The sequence below is a fragment of the Rousettus aegyptiacus genome, unplaced genomic scaffold, assembly GCF_014176215.1.
Source record: "Rousettus aegyptiacus isolate mRouAeg1 unplaced genomic scaffold, mRouAeg1.p scaffold_m13_p_6, whole genome shotgun sequence".
Taxonomy (NCBI): Eukaryota; Metazoa; Chordata; class Mammalia; order Chiroptera; family Pteropodidae; genus Rousettus; species Rousettus aegyptiacus.
The window spans coordinates 66,907,222-66,930,135 of record NW_023416309.1 but is presented as its reverse complement, the minus strand read 5'-3'; the positions used below and the strand labels follow the sequence as shown (position 1 = coordinate 66,930,135).

The window sequence follows — 22,914 nt, the reverse complement described above, 5'->3', positions numbered from 1 at the left end:
CAAGCAAAAGTGCCATGGAACTCCAATGCATTATTCTGATACAATCCCATCAGTTCATTTGGTACAAAAATGATAGCGGTGAATTGGTAGTGATGAGTGGTATTTAACTTTTAATGATCACTTCCGCATTCCCCATCCATGAAATTGTGCTTCTGTAAGTCTCACTGAATGGTTTTCAGTGGGAATACAAATGCCAATTTCTCCCAGCCTCCCTCTGTTTTCTTACTTTGATAATATCAGTTATTTTGACTTATAGGAAGATAATTAAGAATCCCCATGTTAATTACAAATTAAAAACAAAAAAAAAAAAAAAAAAAAAACAAAGAAAGAAAGAAAGAAAGAAAGAAAGAAAGAAAGAAAGAAAGAAAGAAAGAAAAAAGAAAAAGAAGGCCAAACACCAACATCTACTTGGTTTTCTGTTTATTGTAAGACATCGTAATTTCCCAAGGCTGGTTCAGATAAATATGTTTGGACCAAGTTCAGGGGCTGCTATTTTCCCTTGCTTCATGAAATTATCTATAGGCAGGCCTTTGATCTTCCTGATCCATGCATCTTTGCTGGCTTTTTCTGAATTGACCACTCCAGTGGGCTTTCTGGCCTCATATTCTTTCATCTTGGCTTCCCCATACTCTTTCTCCTCCCTCACAGTCAACAACATGAACTCAGTGTTCACTCTAAAAGGATCAAGAGCCGTGTGGAAGCGAGGTCGTTCTTTCTTGACAGACTGGGTTGTCATGACCACTGGCGGAACCAGCATTCTCTTGGGTTTAATGACTTGCATGCTGGTTAAGGGTCTGAAGCTGCCCACTGTTTCACTAATTGAACTGGATGCTCGATCTTCACCCTTTAAGCTGCCAGAGAACCTGGAGCGGATAAGCATAGGCTGGGGTATGGTGGACTGCACTCGGGGACTTTGCAAAGACTTTTTCAAGTTGGGCTGTAGTTTCTGGATTTCAAGGGGAATATTGATTTGTTTCACATCTATGGGAGGGTTGCTGAGTCTCAACTGATCAACTGCATGTTGGATTGATTTTCCTTTGAAACTCAAGACCTTCCTTGGATGTGAAATTGAAGGTCCCCAGGCATCAATGACTTGGGTCTGGGCCCTGCCAGGATAGGCAAACTGCCCTGAATTATGGGCTTGCTGCAGGGCATTAATGGTCAGGAGAAACCGGTCTGGTGACATAGGTATTCGCCAGGATTTTTTCTTTGAGTGACTGGTCAAATCTCCAGGAGTTTCCAGTTGTCCTTGTTTTTGTACTTGTTTTTCAAAAAAGGAGGAGGAAGAAGAGGAGGGAGAGGGGGAGGAGAGGGGGAAGGGAGGGGGGAGGGGAGAGGGAAGAGGAGAGGGAGGAGAAGGAAAAAGAAAACAACAAATTGGTCTTTCATCAAAAACATCAAGTACTTATGCATGAAAATTAAATCCATTCTAACTGCTATTCAAACTGAGGTCTTTGTTGCCAAATGAACAGGTCATCATGTAGCAAAAATCCTCTATGATACTAGAAATTATGGCATATTCAGCAAAACAAGTTTTTAACAAATATGTTAGTACTTGTGTGCAAGAGTATATTAACCTATAGATATGTATAGTTTGCAGGGAACATGTGTAATCCCAATGCTCCACACATTTTTGAAAACTTTATACCTCATTTATGACTCACACAGGATAGGCCTTATAAATTTATAGTAACATACCTCTAATTTTAGACAAAAATTGAATCACAAAATTTGATAACCTTAATCAAATTTGACTCCAAATGATCTTTGAACATTTCCCAAAATCAAAACTGCCTTCAAAATATGTCACCCCTGGGAAATGCAAAATATCCCAGGATGAGCAAAAGGCAATTCCTGAACAGAAGTTCCCAAAATGTTTTGAACAACAATAGAGGGTCCAAAAGCTGATGACAAGAACCAGAGATTTGTTCTGATACACTACATTAAAGTCAAGGCCTACAAGGTGCCTAAGACCTTGAGTTAGCAAGGATATCTTTACAGGTGAGCAAATCTTTCATATCTCTCTCATTTGGGCCTTTCCATCCCTGCATTGCCTCACGGATACACTTAAAGCATTATTCTCTTTTTACAAAAGGAATAACTGAGACACAAAAAGTAGAAGTCTTTATCTATTCTGACCTATCATGTAAAGATCTATGCCCCAAACTATACCAATCTATAACTAGCAAATAAAATGCAATCATGTGTTAAGCATATAATTTTCCTTGGCCAAATAGTTTTATCTCAAGATGTTTGTGTATGGACATGCTAGAATGGAATGAAACTTCAAATTTCTCCCTGACTTTTACTTGGTTAATAATATTTTACTAAAACAAATAAAACTAAAGGAAATTAGGATGTCATAATCTTCCCCACTCCCCTTTCAATCTCAGAATAAATGATTCTGGGTGTGTGTGTGTATGTGTGTGACAAAACACACGGTTTTTCCTCTTTTAAAAAAGGAAATGTGATGACTCATTCATTGTTCATTAATTTCTCTTTTTTTGTATACTAATATATCCTGACTCTTTTTCCAAGTGAATCTATGCAGATCCTCATAATACAACTTTTAGCTGTTATATAATATTGTATAGTATGCATTTTTCACTATCTACTTAGTCATTGCCAACTGATGGACATTTAGTTTGTTAGTGATCATCTTTAAAAAAATGCAGATACCATTTTTACTTATCATACAAGCAAGTACAAACTGATTAATAATACTCAGTGTTGTCATGGGTACAGTAGGAACTCTCATGAATCCTTGGCGGGATGGTAAATTGCCACATCATTTTTTAAAAAAATGACCATGGCATTATCTTTCTAGTTGTTAAATTCAGTTATCCTTTGGCTTAGCAGTGCGACTGCTAGGACTTTATCTTACAGCTATACCTACATAGGTACACAGACTTAGGTACAGACAAGGATAACCACTGTGAGTAGAGCCCTCCTAAAAATTATTTTACTCTCACCTTAAAACTAGTCTCTGCAGGGAGTTTGATCCAAAGAAACACTATTATATTAGCTAAAACTATCTGAAAGACACTTTAAATCTTTACCAAAATCTCTCAAAAACAACAAAGGGACATACCATTTGTAATATTCAGTGATTCTTCTTAAAAGCTTCTTTCCCATCTCTCTCCCTTATCTCCTTATGTCACATGGATAGCACCCACCCCCAAATCTATCTTCTCCCTCATGAAATCCCTTAAAATGCTCTCTGAAATCAGCCTCAACTGCCTCTTCTCTCTTCTGCTGTGCCTATTACTCAGACTGATGACACTATAGTCCAAGAGGTGAGGAGGCTGAATGGCAGGGAAAGGAGACAGGCTATGAACCCAAAATTGGAAACTTAGTCCTTAGAGAAGTTCTTGCTCTGTGGCCTCAAGTCAGTAAAGAGGAAATTAACAAAAATCAGTCACTCTTTGGAAAAGATAGGCATTTTATCTATTCTAAGTTCTCAAAGATAAAGTTATTGACCTACGGAAAATTAGACTGAACTAAGTGAGAGATAAACAGAGACATATTGGATCTTGCCACTGATTCAGAATAAAGTATCACCAATCATCTTATCTCCTGCAAAGGATTTTGCTTCCAAACTCTACTGCCCACCATCTATGCTATTTGTTTCCTTAGAAACAGGACTCAATCTCTTCTTGCCATCTCTTCAGGGTGATTTTGACTTTCCTTGACTTTGAGATGCCTCTACTGACACCACTAAATTAAGATTGAGATGGAAACCATGGTAATTATATAATTTGATTAGGTCTTCATAATGGGGGCATAACTGATAATTTGACTGGTTTTCACCCAAACCATCACCTTATTGTTTATTGTATGAAACCAGGTAGTCTCTTGGAGGCTAAGGATTAGATTACCTCCTGATTCCCCTCCCACCAGCTTTTCCTACCAGTTATTAAGCTCAAAGCATTATCTAAAACTCTTGGTCTTTTCTCCTAGTTGACCATTCATACTGTAATATGCTGGGAGGCGATCTATTAATCTGTAGGTTCAATTTTAAATGCCAAATACAGAGAAGATTAAAGAAAGGAGTCTGGTTATTTTAGCCCCCACATAATTTATTCTTTCTATGTCTTATAAATGGTAGGAGCCATGCTACTTCCCCACATATACTCTCTCTCTCTCTCTTTCTCTCTCTCTCTCTCTCTCTCACACACACACACACACAAACATGTATCTGCTTTATAACTAATATTTTCCAAGTATACATGTTATTAATTGGGAGTCTGGAGATAATACATTCTGCACAGAACATTTTTCTGCTGTACAACAATATCTCTGTTCTAAAAAAATAATTATGGACTATATGTTTGGATTGGGGACATGGGAGGAGGATATTGGTTGCTTGTTTTTTGTTTTAATAGCAAGTATTAAGGGCTTGTGTTAGCTACTATACAAAGATTCTAGTAAGTCTGAAAACTTGGGCCTTAAAAATCAGGAGGTTCCCCTGAGCTGGCTAACACATTGCCAAATCAAAGAGAATGGTTCCCTCTTTTCTTAAAGGTTTATATCATCAAGAAACCACTGGCTAAAATATCCTCCAAAGAAACTAGTCCTGGCAGCCTGCCATCTGCTCTGGGTACCCCTGAGATGGCGTGGGGGTCAGCTTTCTTACCTGTTGGTAACCTGGCTGCCCTCAGGAGAACACGGGGCTTGTGAGGTTTACTTAACAGGGTCTCCTGGGCCACCACTTGTTTAGTAGACATGGAGTCCCCCATGTTGTAAACCTGAATGCTAGCCTTGGAGAGGTCTTCTGTAAGGCTGTTTTCTTCCCTTTCCTCCTCTTTATCCTTATTCTTCTTTTGTTTGGCCGGTTCTGGGGAGTACCGCCACCTTATATTCTCAAACTGGAACATGAGAATATTGCTCTCCGTGTTGACCAACATCCTGGAACCAAAACAACAAGATTGCCCACTAAAGGAGCATGGAGGCTGCCACCGCCCAGCCTCCAAATATGCACTTCAATGACTTTCCTGTCCAATACTGAGGCCAGGGGAAAATTTCCCAGGAAATGACTGTTCTAATAGTGTGGTGTAGGTTGTTGAAGGGTCTAACGTGGTGACAGGTAGCACACCATGTAGCAGGGTTCTCCAACCCTGTAAATGTTTTCTTTAAAAATTAAATGTGAGCAAGGCACATACATTCTGATTACTTTGCTTCTCAAGTTAAATATATTTAAATAAATTTCCATTCTTGGGGTGAGTGCTAAGTACCTAAGATGTCCAACACAGAAGGCTTAGGTACTCTGTACACAGATGTCTTGAAAATCACTCTTTTCTTAAGCACAGAATCCAAACTGTTGCTGTGATGGGGATGTGGAGAACTCTTTAATAGGGAGGGCATCCTCCCTTACTGATCCTCTAGCCCACTCTCCTTCACTCCATCACTCCAGGGTCTCTGTGAGTACTCTACGTTTAGACAGAAATCTTGTACTTTATAAAACAGAATGACTTTTGTCTTCTCTAATTTCCACTTTTATGCCTTAGCAGGATAGAAGTTCCAAACCTAAGCCCCTCAAGAATTGCTTCAAACCCCTCCATTGGTTTCTGTCATTCAGTGTTCACAGAGCAAGCTGCTTTCCCCACTTTGTACCTAGATATCCTACAACCATAAACAAGAAACAGAAATAATATGTGTAGGTTCATTTCTGCTCCAAAAGGCTGCAATTTTAAGATCTTAATTGTTAGTGTAAACTCTCTAAAAGAGTGATTTGTTTTGGAATGAAATCTGGGGAATCATTGCAATTTCATATTTCTTTCAGACTTATTTATACTCAAGCCTAAAGGAAATTGTCTCTTTTCAGATGTCATAAATGAGAAAAAGTCAGAGATGATTTTTTTAACAATGATATTACCTTATAATTGAAAAGTGTTTATTTATTAAGACTTATTACCAGCCCTCCTCCTTTAAGATAGGAAATGGAATTAGTAAAGTTTCATTAAAGGGAAGGCAATATATTTCAGAGAGATTAATTGATGTCTCAGGTGAGACTTTGGTAGAATGAAAGTTAATTCTATTTGGATATCTTCACATAATATCACCCCAAAAGTAGCATATAACAAACAGTACGATATACAATTAGTTCAGTCATGGCTCTGGTTTCTGTAAACTCACCTACTCAGTACTTCCCCCACTGGACACTGGATGGGATACTGCATTCCTCACCCTCCTGTAGGTCTCTGCTTCAGAACTGAAGCATCAGAGACAGCTGGTGGAACTCTTATATAGCTGAATGCATGCTCAGGGAGCAAGCAGGGGCCACATGTCTACTAAACTGTGGTCCCTGCAGAAAAGCCATATTGTAGTCACTACGTGATTTGCCCAGACATCCAGAACAAATTAAAAGTAATATGAACTTTAACGGCTAAGTTTGGTGCAATGTCCAATTAGTCTCCTATAAGACTATTTGTTACTCTCTGCTAGCTAAAATTGGAAGGGGGCCCAATTTTACCAACTCTTTCCTACTGCCAGCAAATCCAGGGCTAGTTTCCCAGAGGAGAAAAAAAATCATCCAAACAGAATTACTCACAGCTCCAACCTCCACACCTACCACCCACCTGTTGCCCTGAATAAAGAAGGACAGCACAGGATCACCTCTGCCATTGGCTTTCATCACCTTCAGACAGTTCCCATTTAGGAAATTGTAAATGCGGATCTTCCCATCTGCACAGGCACTGATGACTCGGAGGAAGAGAAGGGCCACATGGAGCACCTCCCTGGAAGACAACAGACCAACAGGTAGTAACTGTCTTCTGGTAAACTGCCTGGGTTTTTTATAGTTTGGGATATTTTCCATATGGTTGGGAGTAGTGGTCATAACTATTCCTGAAGTGATCATTTTATAATTTTGGATGTAAACCATTAACCCTCAAGACATAGCTGTACTCTCTTTTTTCCCATTCTGCGGTTATTTTTCCTTCAATTTGGTCATAGTGCTACAAGTCGCAAAATACACAGGTTTATTTGTCACAATTTTGAGGGGTAGGAGGGTGGGGGATTCTGTTATATAGATAATCATGCTTTTACAATTTGATTCCTAGCTATTGACATCTGCAAAAGTTATGCTGAGAATTATTTAAAGTTTCTATTTATTTTCTAATAGCATTATTAGATAAAGAAAGAAAAACACAGAAGAGAAAACGACTATCTTTATATGACGCAAAAGCCTGGTATTTGAGCAGTTTCTTCTGGGTCTAAAATTGATGGCTTTCATTCTCAGTGAAACGTCCTGAAGGAAAACAGTTCTCAGATACAAGATTTATGAGTTCTTTTTTATGATGACCAGGAAGAAAAGAGAAAGAACCAGGAGATTCCTCTAACAAAATCCTCCCTACAACAGTTGGGTTCAAGTTGGACCCCAGATATGGGGAGTATTCAATTCTGTTAAGTGTAATTACCCCATTCCTGTTAATGATACCAAAAAGTTGAATTTGGTATCGCCAATTTGTTTGATCTTATATGCAAAGCAAGGCTACTGATCTCTGACATATCTACCCATCTAAGCCATCCATGGTCTAGTTCATAAAACCATCTCTTGTCTCCATCTCCCCTCCACAGACACATACACACACACATACACAAACTTCAGGTATACTGACAGAGTCTCTTGAACACAACCCATGTCTTATTCAATTTTGCATGCTCAGCACAGGGCCTCATCCATAACAGGCCTTCGATAAATATTTGTTGAAAAAGTAAATGTCAGCTCACATTTCAGGATACGATCATTGCTATAATGTGTTAAAAGAATGACATCCACCCCATATCATTTGACCTTAGCATTGGTCAGATCCAAGAGCCTGATTAAGACTTTTTCAAGGCCCCAATCACTAACAAAAAATAATAATAACAAAGACCTTGAAAGACAGGAGCATGGTTAGCATATTCAAAGAACAGCAAAGAGGGTAATGTGGCTTGAATCCTTCCTCATGGGACAGATGATAGATATAGATAGATAGATGATCGATATAAAGTGTAAATTAAGTGTTAAAAAGTCCAACAAAGTGCCAGTCGTTTTCTAAGATGGAAATGCATTAAGCTTCTTGGTGCCTTAAGTAAATCTTAGTTCACCTGTAGGGAAACCCAGCACCAGGAAGGGTGCCTTGTGATGGAGGCTTTGTGATGAAGGGTTTGCCTCTTTCTGTATCTCTTTTAATCTTACTGAGCTGGACCTGTACATATCATAGGTTCCTGTAACATTTTGTAGTTCAGCCTATATCATTATAGCTTAGTGATGAAAAGCATAAGTTGTGGGATCAGAAAACCTGGAATTGAAACCTGATTCTACTACTTACAGGCTGTACAACCTCGAGAAAGTACCTTAGCCTCTCAGTCTTCAGTCTTCTGCTCTAAGAAAAGGTGATAGTGATTTCTGCCTCAAGGAACTGCTGTCACAATTAAATTAATGAAAATATTTAAAAACAGCCCACTATCTGTCATAATAATTGTTACGATCCTAGCATAGACCAATTTCCTTTCAGGTTTTATTTGTCCTAAAAATAAGTCATTTGCCTCCTTTCTTCCTTCTTTATCAAAAGACACTACAGATAGTGAAATCAATGAAAATGGTGGAGGCAGGAACTCCCAACTTCTGTCATTTCATAAAAGCAATGAAAAATCTCGCAAAAAAACTGTCAGAATCAACTTTTTAAGAATTCTGTAAAATAATCAATGACTTGCAACAACCCAGGGAGCACTTAAACTAGAAAAATGGCTTAGTGTCAGTAAGAATCCTAGTCCCTTTCCTAACTCCCCAGCCCAGTGGTAGCCATGAAAATGACAGCCACCATCCCTGTACTGGAAGAAACAGAGCAAACCTCATTCACAATGAACTATTTGACTTATCTGGTGGTTTCCTGGAAGGCTTTAGCATGCTACCTGTGGGGAATTTGTTGAAAACATAGGCAAATGTCTTCATCACTGCTTCCTAAGACAATAAATATTGGTTGGAGCAAACAATACCCTAACCAAAAGGCTTTGAAGAAAAATCTTGGGAATAAAATGTCCATAGAGATTTTAAAAGCTCATGTTTCTAGGACTCTGAATGGGTACATTCAGGGCTGTGCACATACTTGAGAAAGACCCAAAAAAGCCCTACACTTTCACTCTTGGCTAACCTTGATATTCTGCACAAACAGGAAGAGCTAAGGCAGAGTTGTAACCTGCCTGGCTAAGTGTTGAAGGCTTCCCTTAAAAGGCACACAGAGCCCCTTGGCAAAAAAAAAAAATATATATATATATATATATATAAATATATATATATATATATATATTTCCAGGTATTCAAGTAAATATCCTTCCAGTCACTAATGAACCACCAAGATAATAAAACAGAGATTTCAGTGGCCAAACACAAAGAATACAGGCATGATAAATAAACAAACAATAAAGACTATAATAAGCAACAGCAAAACCAAACACTGAGGATGTGAGAAATTTGATTTCCAGAGTTGTCATATTAAAATATTCAAATTGAGAGAAGAGGGAATACTTCCTAACTCATTTTATGAGGCCAACATTAACCTGATACCAAAACCAGGCAAAGATAACACACACACAAAAAGTTACAGGCCAATATCTCTGATGAATACTAGCAAATTGAATATAACAATACATTGAAAGGACAATATGTTGTGACCAAGTGAGAATACAAGGATAGCTTAATATCTATAAAGCAATCAAGGTGATATACCACATTAACAAAATGAAAAACAAAAACCATATGATCATATCAATAGGGGCAAAAAAGCATTTGACAAAATACAACATTCATTTATGATAAAATAAAAACTCAGTAAGTATAGAAGAAACATATCTCAACATAATAAAGTCTGTGTATTATAAACCCACCCTAATATCATGCTCAATGGTGAAAAGCTGAAAGCTTTTCCTCTAAGATTAGGAACAAGATGAAGATTCCCACTGTCACCACTGTTAATCCATTAGTACTGGAAGTCCAAGCCAGAGCAATCAGGCAAGAAAAAGAAATCAAAGGCATCTAAATTGGGAACAAAGAAGTAAAACTGTCGCTATATGCAGATGACACAATCCTATATACAGAAAAAAAAAAAACCCTAAAGACTACACACACACACACACACACACACACACACACACACACACACAAACTATTAGAAACAATGAGCAAATACAATAAAGTTGCAGAATATAAAATCAATATACAAAAATCTGTTATATTCCTATATAATAAAACTAAACTATTAGAAAGAGAAATAAAGAAAACAATCCCAATTACGCTCTCAAAAAAGAATAAAATATCTAGGAATAAACTTAACAAAAGAGGTGAAGAACCTGTACACTGAAAACTACAAGGCATTGTTGAAAGAAATCAAAGACATAAAGAAATGGAAAGATAGTCAATGTTTGTGAATTAGAAGAATTAACATTGTTAAAATGGCCATATTATTTAGAGCAATATATAGATTTAATGTAACCCCTATCAAGATCTCAACAGTATTTCTCACAGAAATAGAACAAAAAATCCTCACATTTGTAAGGAACCACAAAAGACCCTGAATAGCTAAAGCTATCCTGAGGGGGGGTGGGGGGCAAGAACAAAGCCAGAGGTATCATACTCGCTGACTTCAAACTATATAACAAAGCTACAGTAATCAAGAGCAGTATGGTATTGACAGAAAAACACACATACAAACCAATAGGACAGAAGCGAAAGCCCAGATATAAACCCACATATATATGGGCATCAGATTTTCAATAAACGAGCAAAAACATACAATGGAGAAAGAGAAGACTCTTCAATAAATGGCGTTGGGAAAACTGGAAAGCCACACACAAAAGAATGAAATTAGACTGCTATCTGACACCATACACAAAAATTAACTCAAAATGGACTGCAGACTTGAATATAAGCTCTGAAACAATAAGATGGAAGGAAGAAAACATAGGAACTAAAATTATAAACCTTGGCCTTGGGGCGGGGGGCTTTGTAAAGTTGACTCCAAAGGATAGGGAAGTAAGAGCAAAAGTAAAAGTTCTGCAGAGCTAAAGAAACCATCAATAAAACAAAAAGGCAATCAACAGAATAGGGGAGATATTTGCAAATATCTCCAATAAGGGGTTAATATCCAAAATTTATAAAGAACTCATACAACTGAACATCAACAATCTGATTTTTAAAAAGGGCAGAGGACCTAAATAAACACTTTTCCAAGGAAGGCATACAGATGGCCAATGGATACATGAAAAAAAAAAAAAAATGCTCGCATCACTAGTTATAAGAGAAATGCAAATCTAAACCACATGCTGGATAAGATGTGGAGAAAAGGAACCCCTTTTGCGGTGCTGGTGGGAATGTAAATTAGTGCAGCCACTATGGCAAACAGTATAAAGGTTTCTCAGAAAGTTAAAAATAGAGCTACCATATTAGCCAACAATCCCTCTTCTGGATACCTACCTGAAAATTTTGAAAACACTATTTTATAAAGATATGTATACTCATGTGTTCACTGCAGCAATATTTACAATAGCCAAGATGTGGAAATAACCCAATTGTCTTCTTATGAATGATTAGATAAAGAAGATGTGGTGCATATATGAAATAAAATACTACTCAGCCATAAAAAGATAAAACATTGCCATTTGCAACAACATGGATGGATCTTGAGAGTACTGTGCTAAGTAAAATAAGTCAGACGGAAAAGAACAAGAACCATATGATTTTACTCATATGTGGGATATAAAGCAAAAAGCAACAAATGAACAAACAAAACAAACTCAAAGTACAGGCAAGAGAATGGTGGCTACCAGTGGGGAAGGATATGAGGAGGACAAAGAAGGTAAAGGGAGTTAAATACGAGGTGATGGAAGAAGACTTGACTTGGTGCTGAGCACAAAATAGAGTATACAGAGGTTATATTATAAATTTGTACACCTAAAATTTGTATCATGTTATTAACTCAATAAATTTAATAATAAAAATTTTTCAAATTTCCAGTTTTCAACAAAATATTATAAAACATAAAAAGGTACTAGAGAGTATGAGCCATATATAGGAAAAAAGTAATCAGCAGAAACTGTGTCCAAGGAATCACAATGGTTGGACTTTCTAGACAGACTTTATCTATTTTAAATATGTTAAAATAGATAATGGAAACCATGTACAAAACTTAAAAAAAGCATTAGGACAGTGTCTCAGCAAATAGAGAATATTGATAAAGAGCTAGAAATTATAAAAGGATCCAAATTAAACTTCTAGAGTTGAAAAATACAATAACCAAAATGAAAATTCACTAGAGGGCCTCGAGAGCAGATTCTAGTATGCAGAAAAGGAAAAATACTTGAAGAGAGGTCAATTGAGACTATCCAATCTAAAGAAAGAACAGAAAAGAAACAGAATGAAGAAAAATGAACAGTCTTAGAAACCTGTGTGACATTGTCAAACATCAACATATGCATAATAAAAGTCCCAGAAAGAGAGAAAGGGAGCATGGAAGATATTTGAAGAAATAATGGCTATAAATCCAAATGTGGATAAAATAATCTACACATCCAAGAAGCTCAGCAACCTTTAATTAAAATAAACTCAAAGAGATCACACCTTGATGTATCATAATCAAACTGTAAAAAGCCAAAAACAAAGAGAGTATTGAAAGTGGCAAGAGAGAAGTAGCTCATCACATAAAAAAGGATCTTCAATAATAATAATAGATTTCTCATCAGAAACCCTCATAAACTATGGAGGCCAGAAAGTGATGAAATAACATATTCAAAGTGTTGAAAGGAGAAAATAACTGTAAACCAAAAATTCTGTATTCATCAAAACCAATTTGGAAAAATTAAAACATTCCTAAACAAACAAAAACTGAGAGTTTGTCACTAGCAGACCTACTTTACATGAAATGCTATACAGGGTCCTTCAGGTTGAGATGAAAGGGCATTAGGTAACAATTCAAATCTACATAAGGAAATAAAAGCACATCAATAAAGGTAACTATATAGGTAAACATAAATGACAATAAAAATGTATTTTTGTTTATAACTCTTTTTTTCACTCATTTAAAAGGCAACTGCATAAAGCAATAATTATGAGTCTATGATGATGTAAGAATATAAAGATGTAATTCATAACAATAAAGAAGAGGGGCAGAGCAAAATTTTTGTATACTCTAGAAATTAGATTGATATTACTGTGAACTAGACTGCTAAAATTTAAAATGTTAATTTTAGTGCCCAGGGCAACTACTAGAAAAATAACTCAAAAACAGATAGTAAAATAAATGAAAATATCCATTTAACACAAAAGAAGGTCAAAATAGAAGAATTGAAGAACAAAAAAATACACAAGATTATACAGAAAACAAAGCAAAATGGTAGAATAAGTTCTTTTTACATTAAACAAAAATGGATTTAACTCTTCAAATAAAAGGCCAGGATTGGAAGAATTTTTAAGAGCATGATTCAACTATATGCTGTCTACAAGATATTCACATTAGAATCAAAAACATAAAAAGATTAAAAGTAAAAGAATGGGAAAAAGTACTCCATCCCAAAGGAGAGCTGCAGTGACCATACTAATATCACACAAAATAGACTTGTAGACAAAATTGTTAATAGAGACAAAAAAAGGACATTATATAATAACAAAAGGCTGAATTCATGAAGAAGATATTGTAAATGCATATTCACCTCAAAACAGAGCCTAAAAATATATGAGACAAAACTCACATAACTAAAGGGAAAACTATTCAACTCAATCATAGATGAAAACTTCGATACCACACTTTAAATAATGGATGGAACTGGATAGAAGATAAGCAAGAAAAAAGAAGACCTGAAAAACATTATAAACTAACTAGACCTAACAGACATATACCAACATTCCCCCAAATACCAGCAGAGTACACATTAATCTCAAGAGCATATGGAACATTTTCCAGGGCAGACCTCATGTTATACCACAAAACAAGTCTCAATAAATTTTGAAAAACCAAAATCATACAAAGTTCTCCAACCACAATGGAATTAAATTATAAATGAATAACAGAAGGAAATATGAAAAATTCATAAATATGTGGAAATTAAACAACATGCTCTTAAATAACCACTGGGTCAAGAAAAAATTCAGAAGTGAAATTAGAAAACACTTTGAGATGAATGAAAATAAAAACACAACATATTAAAACTTTGGGGATACAGCTAAACCAGTGCTCAGAGGGGAAATTTATAGCAGTAGATGCCTACATTTCACCAATCAATAACCTAAACTTTCACTTTAATAAACTAATAAAAGAAAGTCAAACCAAACTCAAACCAAGGAGAAGGAAGGTAAATAAAGCTTGGAGCAGAAATCAAGGAAATGGAGACTTGAAACACCATAAAGAAAAATCAATGAATAAAACAGTTGGTTCTTTAAAAAGATCAAGAAAACTTTAGCTAGACAAGTGGCAATTACTTAGACTGACCAAGAAAATTAAGAGAGAAAACTGAAATTACTAAAATCAGAAATGAACAGAGGACATTAGTATTGACTGTTGAAAATGTTCTCTAATTAGATAGTGGTGACATTTGTACAACATTATAAGTATACTAAAAACCATTGAATTGTATACTATAAAATGGTGAATTTTATGTTACATGAATTATATCTTATTTTTTCAATTGAAAAAATATTGTTACAATACTAGCTGTGGAAAAGTCATTAAAGAATAAAGAGTTATTTTTCTTAAGACACTACAGAGTACAGAAGCTTTTCTAAAAATCATTCCTGTCAGCCCTAATATGCATTCATTTTAAAGAAGGAGCTTACTTAAAGTCTAATTTCGTTTCTCATATTCATTCTCTCAGTCTTAATTTTGGATGAAAAAATGATAGATTAAGAGAACAGATAGCAACTATATCTTTTTTTTTTCACCTATGTCATATTCAGAAGATGTCTAATCATCATAACTCTCCAGAAAGGCAATCTGTCAAATTAGTCCTCATTACCAATTAGAAATATTTAGTGAGCACTTATAAACAAGAGGATTCACCATGTCCTCTAGATGTCTGTGGATTTGCTGTAACTATGCAAGGTATCAAGAACTAATATGAATGGTATGTTGGGGCTGTCAGTCAACGGAAGTAAGAAGATCTCATAGCTGAGGTGGAGTAGGAGGCTCATGGATTGATATAGAAACCAAACTGCTAGGTATGCTGGAAACAAATTATTTTCTAATACTCAAAGTAAATTCTACTGAATTGTACTTGAAGGTTTTAAAAATATATAGTTACAATTTTCAAGTGACATCATAAAGTTTGACTCCCTCCTTGAGGTCAAGCTTTGATAATCTAGATGACATGCTCTAAGACTTACTAATAATCACCTAAGGGTTGGGTAAATAACTAAACACAGGCCTTTCCCAGCACCCACTCATCAATAATGCAGTCATACAATACAGAGAACATACACATATATCCCCAAATCCCCTTCCACTCCCACAAAGCCAGTGTGCCTGTTCAAGAGGTTCTTATGAGAGCATAAGGAAATCTAGGCCCATATTTTACTAAATAACTATCCCTTGGTAGATCTCCAGAAGACCCATTTACTCTTTGAATCAATTAGGATAGCATTTCACTTCCTAGAATTGTTTATATTGCACTCAGAAGAATTATTCACGTGGTCCAGGCGTGGTAGAGGGCAGCCTATAGAACATATCGCTAATGCAAAACCATTAATTGACCACAATATCCTTTTCAAATAAGGCTAGGTGTGACCTCAGACTACTCAAGTGGCTCCAAGCAGCCACCACTACTAAATTGAGATTGGAATTGTAAAACAAAATCCATTTGCTGTTCTGGAATAGAATCTAGCCCACAGACTTTAAATAAGCTCCTTCTTTAAGCCCTTAGTTATTTTTAAACCTCTTTGTCACTTGGGTCATTTTAAGCTTTTGTGAACACAAACTTCTTACAGTAAAGACCAATTCCAAGAATTTTAAGTTTACTGGAGTTGACATTATATGGGACAGTTCTGTCAAAATTCATAGGTTTGATAGGTAACAGATATAAGTATATCACATGTGCCATAAGTATAACATTCCAAACACTTCAAAATCTACATCTGGTATTGTTATTTCTTAATAGAAACTAGTGAGGGTGGGAGAGGGATGGGCCAAACAGAAGTGAGGTGGGCAGGGGATGGGTAACAGTTGGAGGAGGAGGAAAACAGAAATAAGTAAGGAGCAAAGAGGACACGGTCAGCAGACAGTAGAAGGGACTGACATGCCAAAAATCAAAGTCTAGGCTATGATGGGAAAGAGAGAGAGAGCACCACATTCATCAGACAGGGCTTTCCTGGAACGTACTTTGGATGCTTGAAAGCCATGAGGCATCGCTCATACTTTCCCACCATGCTCCAGGCTATGACCAGGCCATCGGTACTTCCGGAGAGGAGATGCCACTGGTCAAAACACAGACACTTCACAGCTCCCTCATGACCGTTGAGAGTCTGTAAGGAAAGATGAGTGTTTTCAGCCCATCTTTAACTTATATTGTCACTTCTCCAAGGGCCAAAGCTGAAAACTTCCTTTAGATGAATTCCACTGTACTCTATCAATCTATGATTACCACTCACTTGGTATTTAACTAAGCTGACTTTACCTTTGCTCTAAGACCTGTGGAGTCCATGCCTCCTTCTCTACAGAACTCTCTCTCCAGTGAAAGCAGAATGTGACCAGGGAAAGGAATTATTCCTGGTAAGTCTGTGGCTGAGGCAGCTCCCATATTCCCGGAGTACTACAGAGGGCCAGAATTCAGTGTCCTCTGCTGCCAGAAAGCGAAGGATCAGGTGTTCCATCTCCAACTCCTTACCAGGCCCCAGAGGGCACCTGGGGGTATCTGTGCCTATAAATACTGGCTAGAGTAGGTGACAACAATATTGGCAGGAAAAATCTACCAGCCAAGCCAGCAGCTTCTCACTGTGATCTTGTGCTCCTGGTGTAAATGATATCTCACCACTATCCACTAGGCCCAGGGGGTTCTAAATCCAGCAAGAATATTTGAAGTATATGAATATTCAATCACTTTCAAGACAGCCAATGTTCTCATCAGAAAGTAAGGAGAAAACCCATTGTGACTTCACTCATTCTCTTACCCCATGCCAGAATCAGGGTATAATATTTCTGGAAAAGGAATATATTATCTCTACAGGTGTTTAAATATTCTGAGCCCATATATTATGTCCTTTTGGGGTAGGGCCTTCCTCTTCAGCTCTTCTAGACTGCCTTTCTGGTATCTGTAACTCAATTGCTCTAGGGTGGTCTGGCAGCTACATGGTGGGTAGACCATCAGTCTTCTCCAATCCATCACTACCAGTGTCCCATTCCCTCCAGTGCCCACCTCCCTCACCTTTACAAGCTGGGCTGTGACAACGTGCCACACTTTGATTATCCCTCGCTCACAGCTGCTCACAATGTAGGTATCATTGATCCTGGTGGCCAAGATGGGGTCTTTGTGTTTAAACGTCTTCAGGCACTTCCCTGTCTCTACATCCCACTCTGAAAGGGAGAGAGAGAGAAAGGTGGGGGTAGGGAGGAGGAGGGGCATGAAGGTGGGTTACAGTAGAGTTTCACACCCTATCACAGAAGCTAAGACTAACAGAGCCCATCAAATAAGACCCTAGTTGGCTTTTGCCTGGCCCAGAACCCAGACAGACTCACCAACAGCTCCACACAGAGGTCCCTAACGATGGGCTCTTGAGAGAAACAGCAATGCCTAGATCTTGGCTCTGATCTTGGGACTTAGTCTTAGAGTCCAAGTGCTGGACAGCACATCAAGAAGATTCCTCCTCAAGCCTGAAAAATGCTTGCTATGGAGTAGATTTCAGGAAAACCATGATATATGTTTCATGGTGTCATTCTTCCCTGATGCCGTTCTCCTGACCCACAACTTCTATCCACCCCCCAAACAAGAGAAAGTTGTCTACCTTCATTAACATTTTTAGATATTTATGAATCTGACTTGAATTATGAGAATTAAGAGACTGAGGTTAGGTTTACTGCTGCCTCTACAAAGATGGTGCTAGAGCAACTGCCTAGTGTACTGAAAGTTGGGTGTATAGGAGAATAATAGGTAAGTAGAAGAACAGAACTTAAAGGCAAAAATTGAAAATAGGCACCACAAATTCAGGGATGAGAACATTAAAGTCAACTTTATCATCCCCCAAAGTACCTTCCAGGCAATATCATGTATAACCTAAAACAAAATCACCATAGTTGATACTTATATCACACTAAAAATGAGCCAGACATCATTCAAAGTGCTCAACATGTATTAACTCATCTTCCCAAGACAAGTACTATTATTATTCCCAAGTATACAGATGTGGAAACTGAGGCATGGAAAGGTTCAGTAACCTGCTTAAGATCACACAAGCAGACTGAGTTGGGATTTAAACCCAGGGACTCTGGATCCAGAGGCCATCCTCTTAACCATGTATGCTAGAATAATTCTATCTAATTATGCTCTTTTTCCACTTTGTTTTGCATATATGTTGGCCCTTTTATCAAACTAAAAGTGCGAAAACTGAAATATGAATTAAAAGTCACTGGTAAAGTGCTCTGGTTTAAAGAATTTTAAAAGTGAGAGTTACCTTTCAGGTCTCCAAATGTCTCTTTTTCCTTCTATTTTGGTAACCCAGGCAGGTGGGAAGAGCCCAGGGGAAACAAGAAAGCTGGTAGCGAGGGTCAAGATCAGGGTAAGAGACATCTTTTGACATTTTTTTATCATGTATTTTGTGCATTAATTTAGACTTTTTAAATATTGCACTTAAATATATATATCTTGATTACTGAGAGTTTTTTGGTGCCCCCTTAAGTTTTACACCTGAAGCGAAGGCCTAACTCTTTTTGCCTTTGTTCTTGCCTACCTGCAGCCCCACAAGACTCTCAAGCTTGGAGACTTCATCTGCCTTTCTATATTCAGACTCTCACCCTTTCATCCTTTCTGCCTTACTTCCCAAAGCAATCATGGCAACAAAACTTTCATTCAGGTTAAGGAGGACAAAGAGGTAGGGAGTACTTTAAGCAGTGTTTGCTTAAATATATGAGTGTTTGCATATGTCACATCACTCTGTTCTCCCTTTCTCATATTTTTTCTCCACCTACCTCTAACATGCTGTGGTTTCCTGGGTTCCTTGCTTCTCTTCTCTTTTCATTCTTTCTCCTTTATTTTCAAAAGAAATCTCATCTATACCTGGGGCTTCCAACTTTCATTATAATTGATAACCACCAAATCAACATACCTGGAGCTCCAACCATGTATAGCCACACCTGCATCTTCCTCCTGCAATCCTCACCTGGATATCCTCAGGAATCTCATACTCAATGTATTAGCTCTCTATTGCTGCTGTAACAAATTCCCACAAGCTTAGTGACTGGAAACAACACAAATTTATTATCTTACAGAAATCCAACATGACCTCACAAGGCTAAAATCAAGGTGTCAACAGGGCTCTGTTCCTTTATGGATACTCTGGGAAAGGGGTCATTGCCTTGCCTTTTCTACCTTCTAGGGGTCACCCACATTCCTTGGTTCATGTCTCCCTTCCTCCATTTTCAAGCCAGTAATGTCGCAGCTCTCTGACGATTCTTATATAGTCACATCTCCCTTTGATCATAGACAAGAAAATTCTGTCTTTAAGGATCCTTAGGATCCACATTGATAACCAAAGATAATTTATCTATTTTAAGGTCCTTAGTTTAATCACATCTGTAAAGTTCCCTTTGCCATGCAAGGTAACATAGTCATAAGTCCCAGGGATTAAGATGTGAATATCTTTGGTCAGCCATTATTCTGCCTACTACACTCAACATGTCCAAAATCGAAGCCATCACCTTCTCCCCAATTCCTCCCCCTACATTACTATCCCCCTGTTGCTCCTATTTCCATTAGTTGCACTTTCATATACCCAGTGAGCTGAGGTTAAAAGTCCGGCCTCATCATTTGCCCTTCTATCTTTCTCATTTTTCATATCCAATTGGTGGTGAAGTCCTGTCAATTCTTCTTCTGTAAATCTCCATTCAGTGAGTCTGTGTCATATGATGTAAACTTACATTCATCTGAGTTTCTTCACTTTTGCCTATTCTTCGATAGAATGAAAACATGAAAACACCACAGTTCTCTAGTCTAAGTAGTGTTTAACTTGTCCCTTGTCTCCACATAGCCACCCCTCTCGAAATCCTTCTTCCACACTATCACTAGAGTTATCTTTCTCAAATACACATATGATCATGTCAATCTTCTGATTAAAATTCATCTATTGCTTCCATGTCCTATAAGATAAAGTTCAATTTCTTCGAATGATGCAGAAGGCCCTCAATAATCTGGCTACAAACAAACTTATCTTCAACAACACATGAAGCTATCCAGCCATACCAAATAAGGGTAAATTCCCTGAATATACCATCTTCTTCAATGTTCTATGAATTTGCCTGAGTAGAACGTCCTCCACTCTCCCTCTGCCCTTAGAACTACTCATTCTCAAGACCATTCTCAAGTAGCACCCCTTCTGTGATGCTTTCCCTTTTACTCTTACTTCTATGGTTCTTTAGAACTCTGCATGTTGGTTAGGAGCACATGATTTAGAGTCAGGCAGCCCTCATTTCAAATCTCCACTCTATCACTTAGCAGCTTCGATTTTGGGAAAGTTGGTTTTTTTCTCTTGAATTTTGGATTCCTCATCTGCATTTACCTCATAGGGTTCTTGTGAGGGTTAATAAGATAATATTAATATAAGATAATAGGATAAAGTACCTATAGCAGTCACAGTAAGTAGTCAATAAATGGCAGCTGTTATTATACACATATTTTATATCCCCATTATATATTTATATATCTATCTCCATTAGGAGACTATGAGACTCTTCAGGAAATAAAAAGCCATGTCAAAAAGGCCATATACTCATATTTTTCCTTACCACCTAGCACAGTATCTAGCATAGTGTAAGTATTCAACAAATAGTTGTCAAAAAATGGATCAATGATAGATGGATAGGAAGATAGACAAGTAAAAGAATGACTGCCTAGATAAATGAGCAAAACATGTATTTTGGCAACCCATCAAATTGGGGAAACTTCTTAGAAAGTTTAGAGTATTTCTTTCTCACCTTTCACCTGGCAATCTCTTGATCCAGATACCAACTTGTTCTTACATAAATCCATGCAAGTGATTGTCCCCTGGTGGCCATTGAAGATTCGTATGCAAGCCCCACTTTTCAGATCCCAATATCTGCAGGAATCAAGCCAAAAAAAATGTTTTTGAGATTTTCTGAGTGCCGAAGGGATCATACTGTGTAGAATTTCTTTAGATCAATAAGTAGTTAGTTAGAAGGAGGCAAAATTTTATGGTTAAGATCAGAGGCCCGGATTTGAATCCCAGTCTCAGCACCTATTATTGTATAACTTTGGGAAATTTACTTAACTTCTGTGTAAGCTTCATTTCTTCACTGATAAAATGGAAATGATAATAAAAGTAGTTACCACATAGAGTTTTTGTGAAGAATTAAATACATGAATGCAATGATTATCACTTGAGCTCATTTCTACCCCTAGGGGACATTTGACAATGTCTGGAGACATTTTTGATTGTCACAAGTGGGGAAAGAGTTGCTACTGATATATAGTGTGTAGAGTGAAAGGATGCTGCTAAATATCCTACAATGCACAGGACAGCACCACACAAAGAATTCTCCAGCTTCAAATTTCAATAGTGCTGAAGTTGAGAAACCCTGCATTAATAGATGTAACATTAGAACAGTGACTAACGTGCAGAAAATTCTTGATGTTAGTTGGTATTAGGTAGAAGGATCTCTGGAATGAACACAAGGCCTAGAATTCATGGCACTGATTCAATGATAGAGCTGATCTTCAAACAGGAACAACAGAATAATTAACCATAACAACTTAGACCCAAAATATCCTATGTATATTTATAAAGCATATCTATAAGACATATGGAAACATGTACAAGTCGCACTGTTTTTTAATAAGCAAACTTGCCTGAGGTCTCTCAATTATCATTAATACAGACTCCCACTTCAGCCAGATTGCTTTCATGACAGGTCAAAGTGTTATGTTAAGATAATGGGCTCTGGAGCCAGGATGCCTGAGGTCCAATCTCAGGTCCATCACTTATTAACTGTGTGATCTTGGGTAAGTTATGGAACCACTCTGTACCTCAGTTCTCCATCTGTAAACTGGAGATAATAATGGTATTTACCTCATAGAGTTATTATTAAACTTGGCACATAATAAATATTAATAAATGTTTCTTTTGTTTTTCTTCGAATGTGTTAAGCTTTTTCTTCAATTATTCCCAAATGTCCTATGGCCTTACCTGTTTGTCAAAGCCTACTATGCAACCACAGTGTGTTTAACCATGTCCCAGAGGTCCGAAAAAAAACACGTTCTAAATTTCTCTTTTTAACAACATGGTCAATCATATATCCAGGTTGTTTTTCTTAATTTATGCAGAAATGATATTTGATAAATACTTTTAGAAAATAGAAATAGAATAAACTTCCTTGATTTAGTAAACTTATAAACCATAGTCATAACAGCAAATGATGTGCTTAAAAGAGAAGCTGTAGGTATACTCCCTTCAAAAAGGGGAACACGATACAGATGCCTGCTCTCACAGCTACTGCTTGACTAGAAGGCCTAGGCAAAGTTGGAATGACAGAAAAATAATAATAATAATAATAATAATAATAATAATAATAATATAAGCATTAGAAAAGAAGTTAATATATTGCCATTTCCAGTTGATAGGATCATCTACATAGAAAAACCAAATCAACACATTTACTTTTAGAATTAATAAGACAGGTTATCAAGGTTGCTGAATACAAAATCAACCTACAAAAATCAATATCATTT

The 22,914-nt window shown here is 37.0% G+C and overlaps 1 protein-coding gene across 2 annotated transcripts in view; it reads right to left on the bottom strand.

Annotated features, from left to right (window-relative positions):
• Window positions 1-405: 405 nt before the first annotated feature.
• The window catches only part of CDRT1 (CMT1A duplicated region transcript 1), a 45,474-nt gene continuing 22,965 nt past the window's right edge, over window positions 406-22,914 (bottom strand). For both annotated transcript variants that reach the window (XM_016161285.2, XM_016161294.2), the window contains exons 8-13: window positions 21,144-21,265; window positions 17,386-17,534; window positions 16,344-16,486; window positions 6,579-6,737; window positions 4,637-4,908; window positions 406-1,260 (exon numbers count right to left, since the gene is read on the bottom strand). In XM_016161285.2, coding sequence (XP_016016771.1) covers window positions 455-1,260; window positions 4,637-4,908; window positions 6,579-6,737; window positions 16,344-16,486; window positions 17,386-17,534; window positions 21,144-21,265 — 1,651 coding nt within the window. In that variant the 3' untranslated portion in view covers window positions 406-454. The remainder of the gene's footprint in view (window positions 1,261-4,636; window positions 4,909-6,578; window positions 6,738-16,343; window positions 16,487-17,385; window positions 17,535-21,143; window positions 21,266-22,914) is intronic.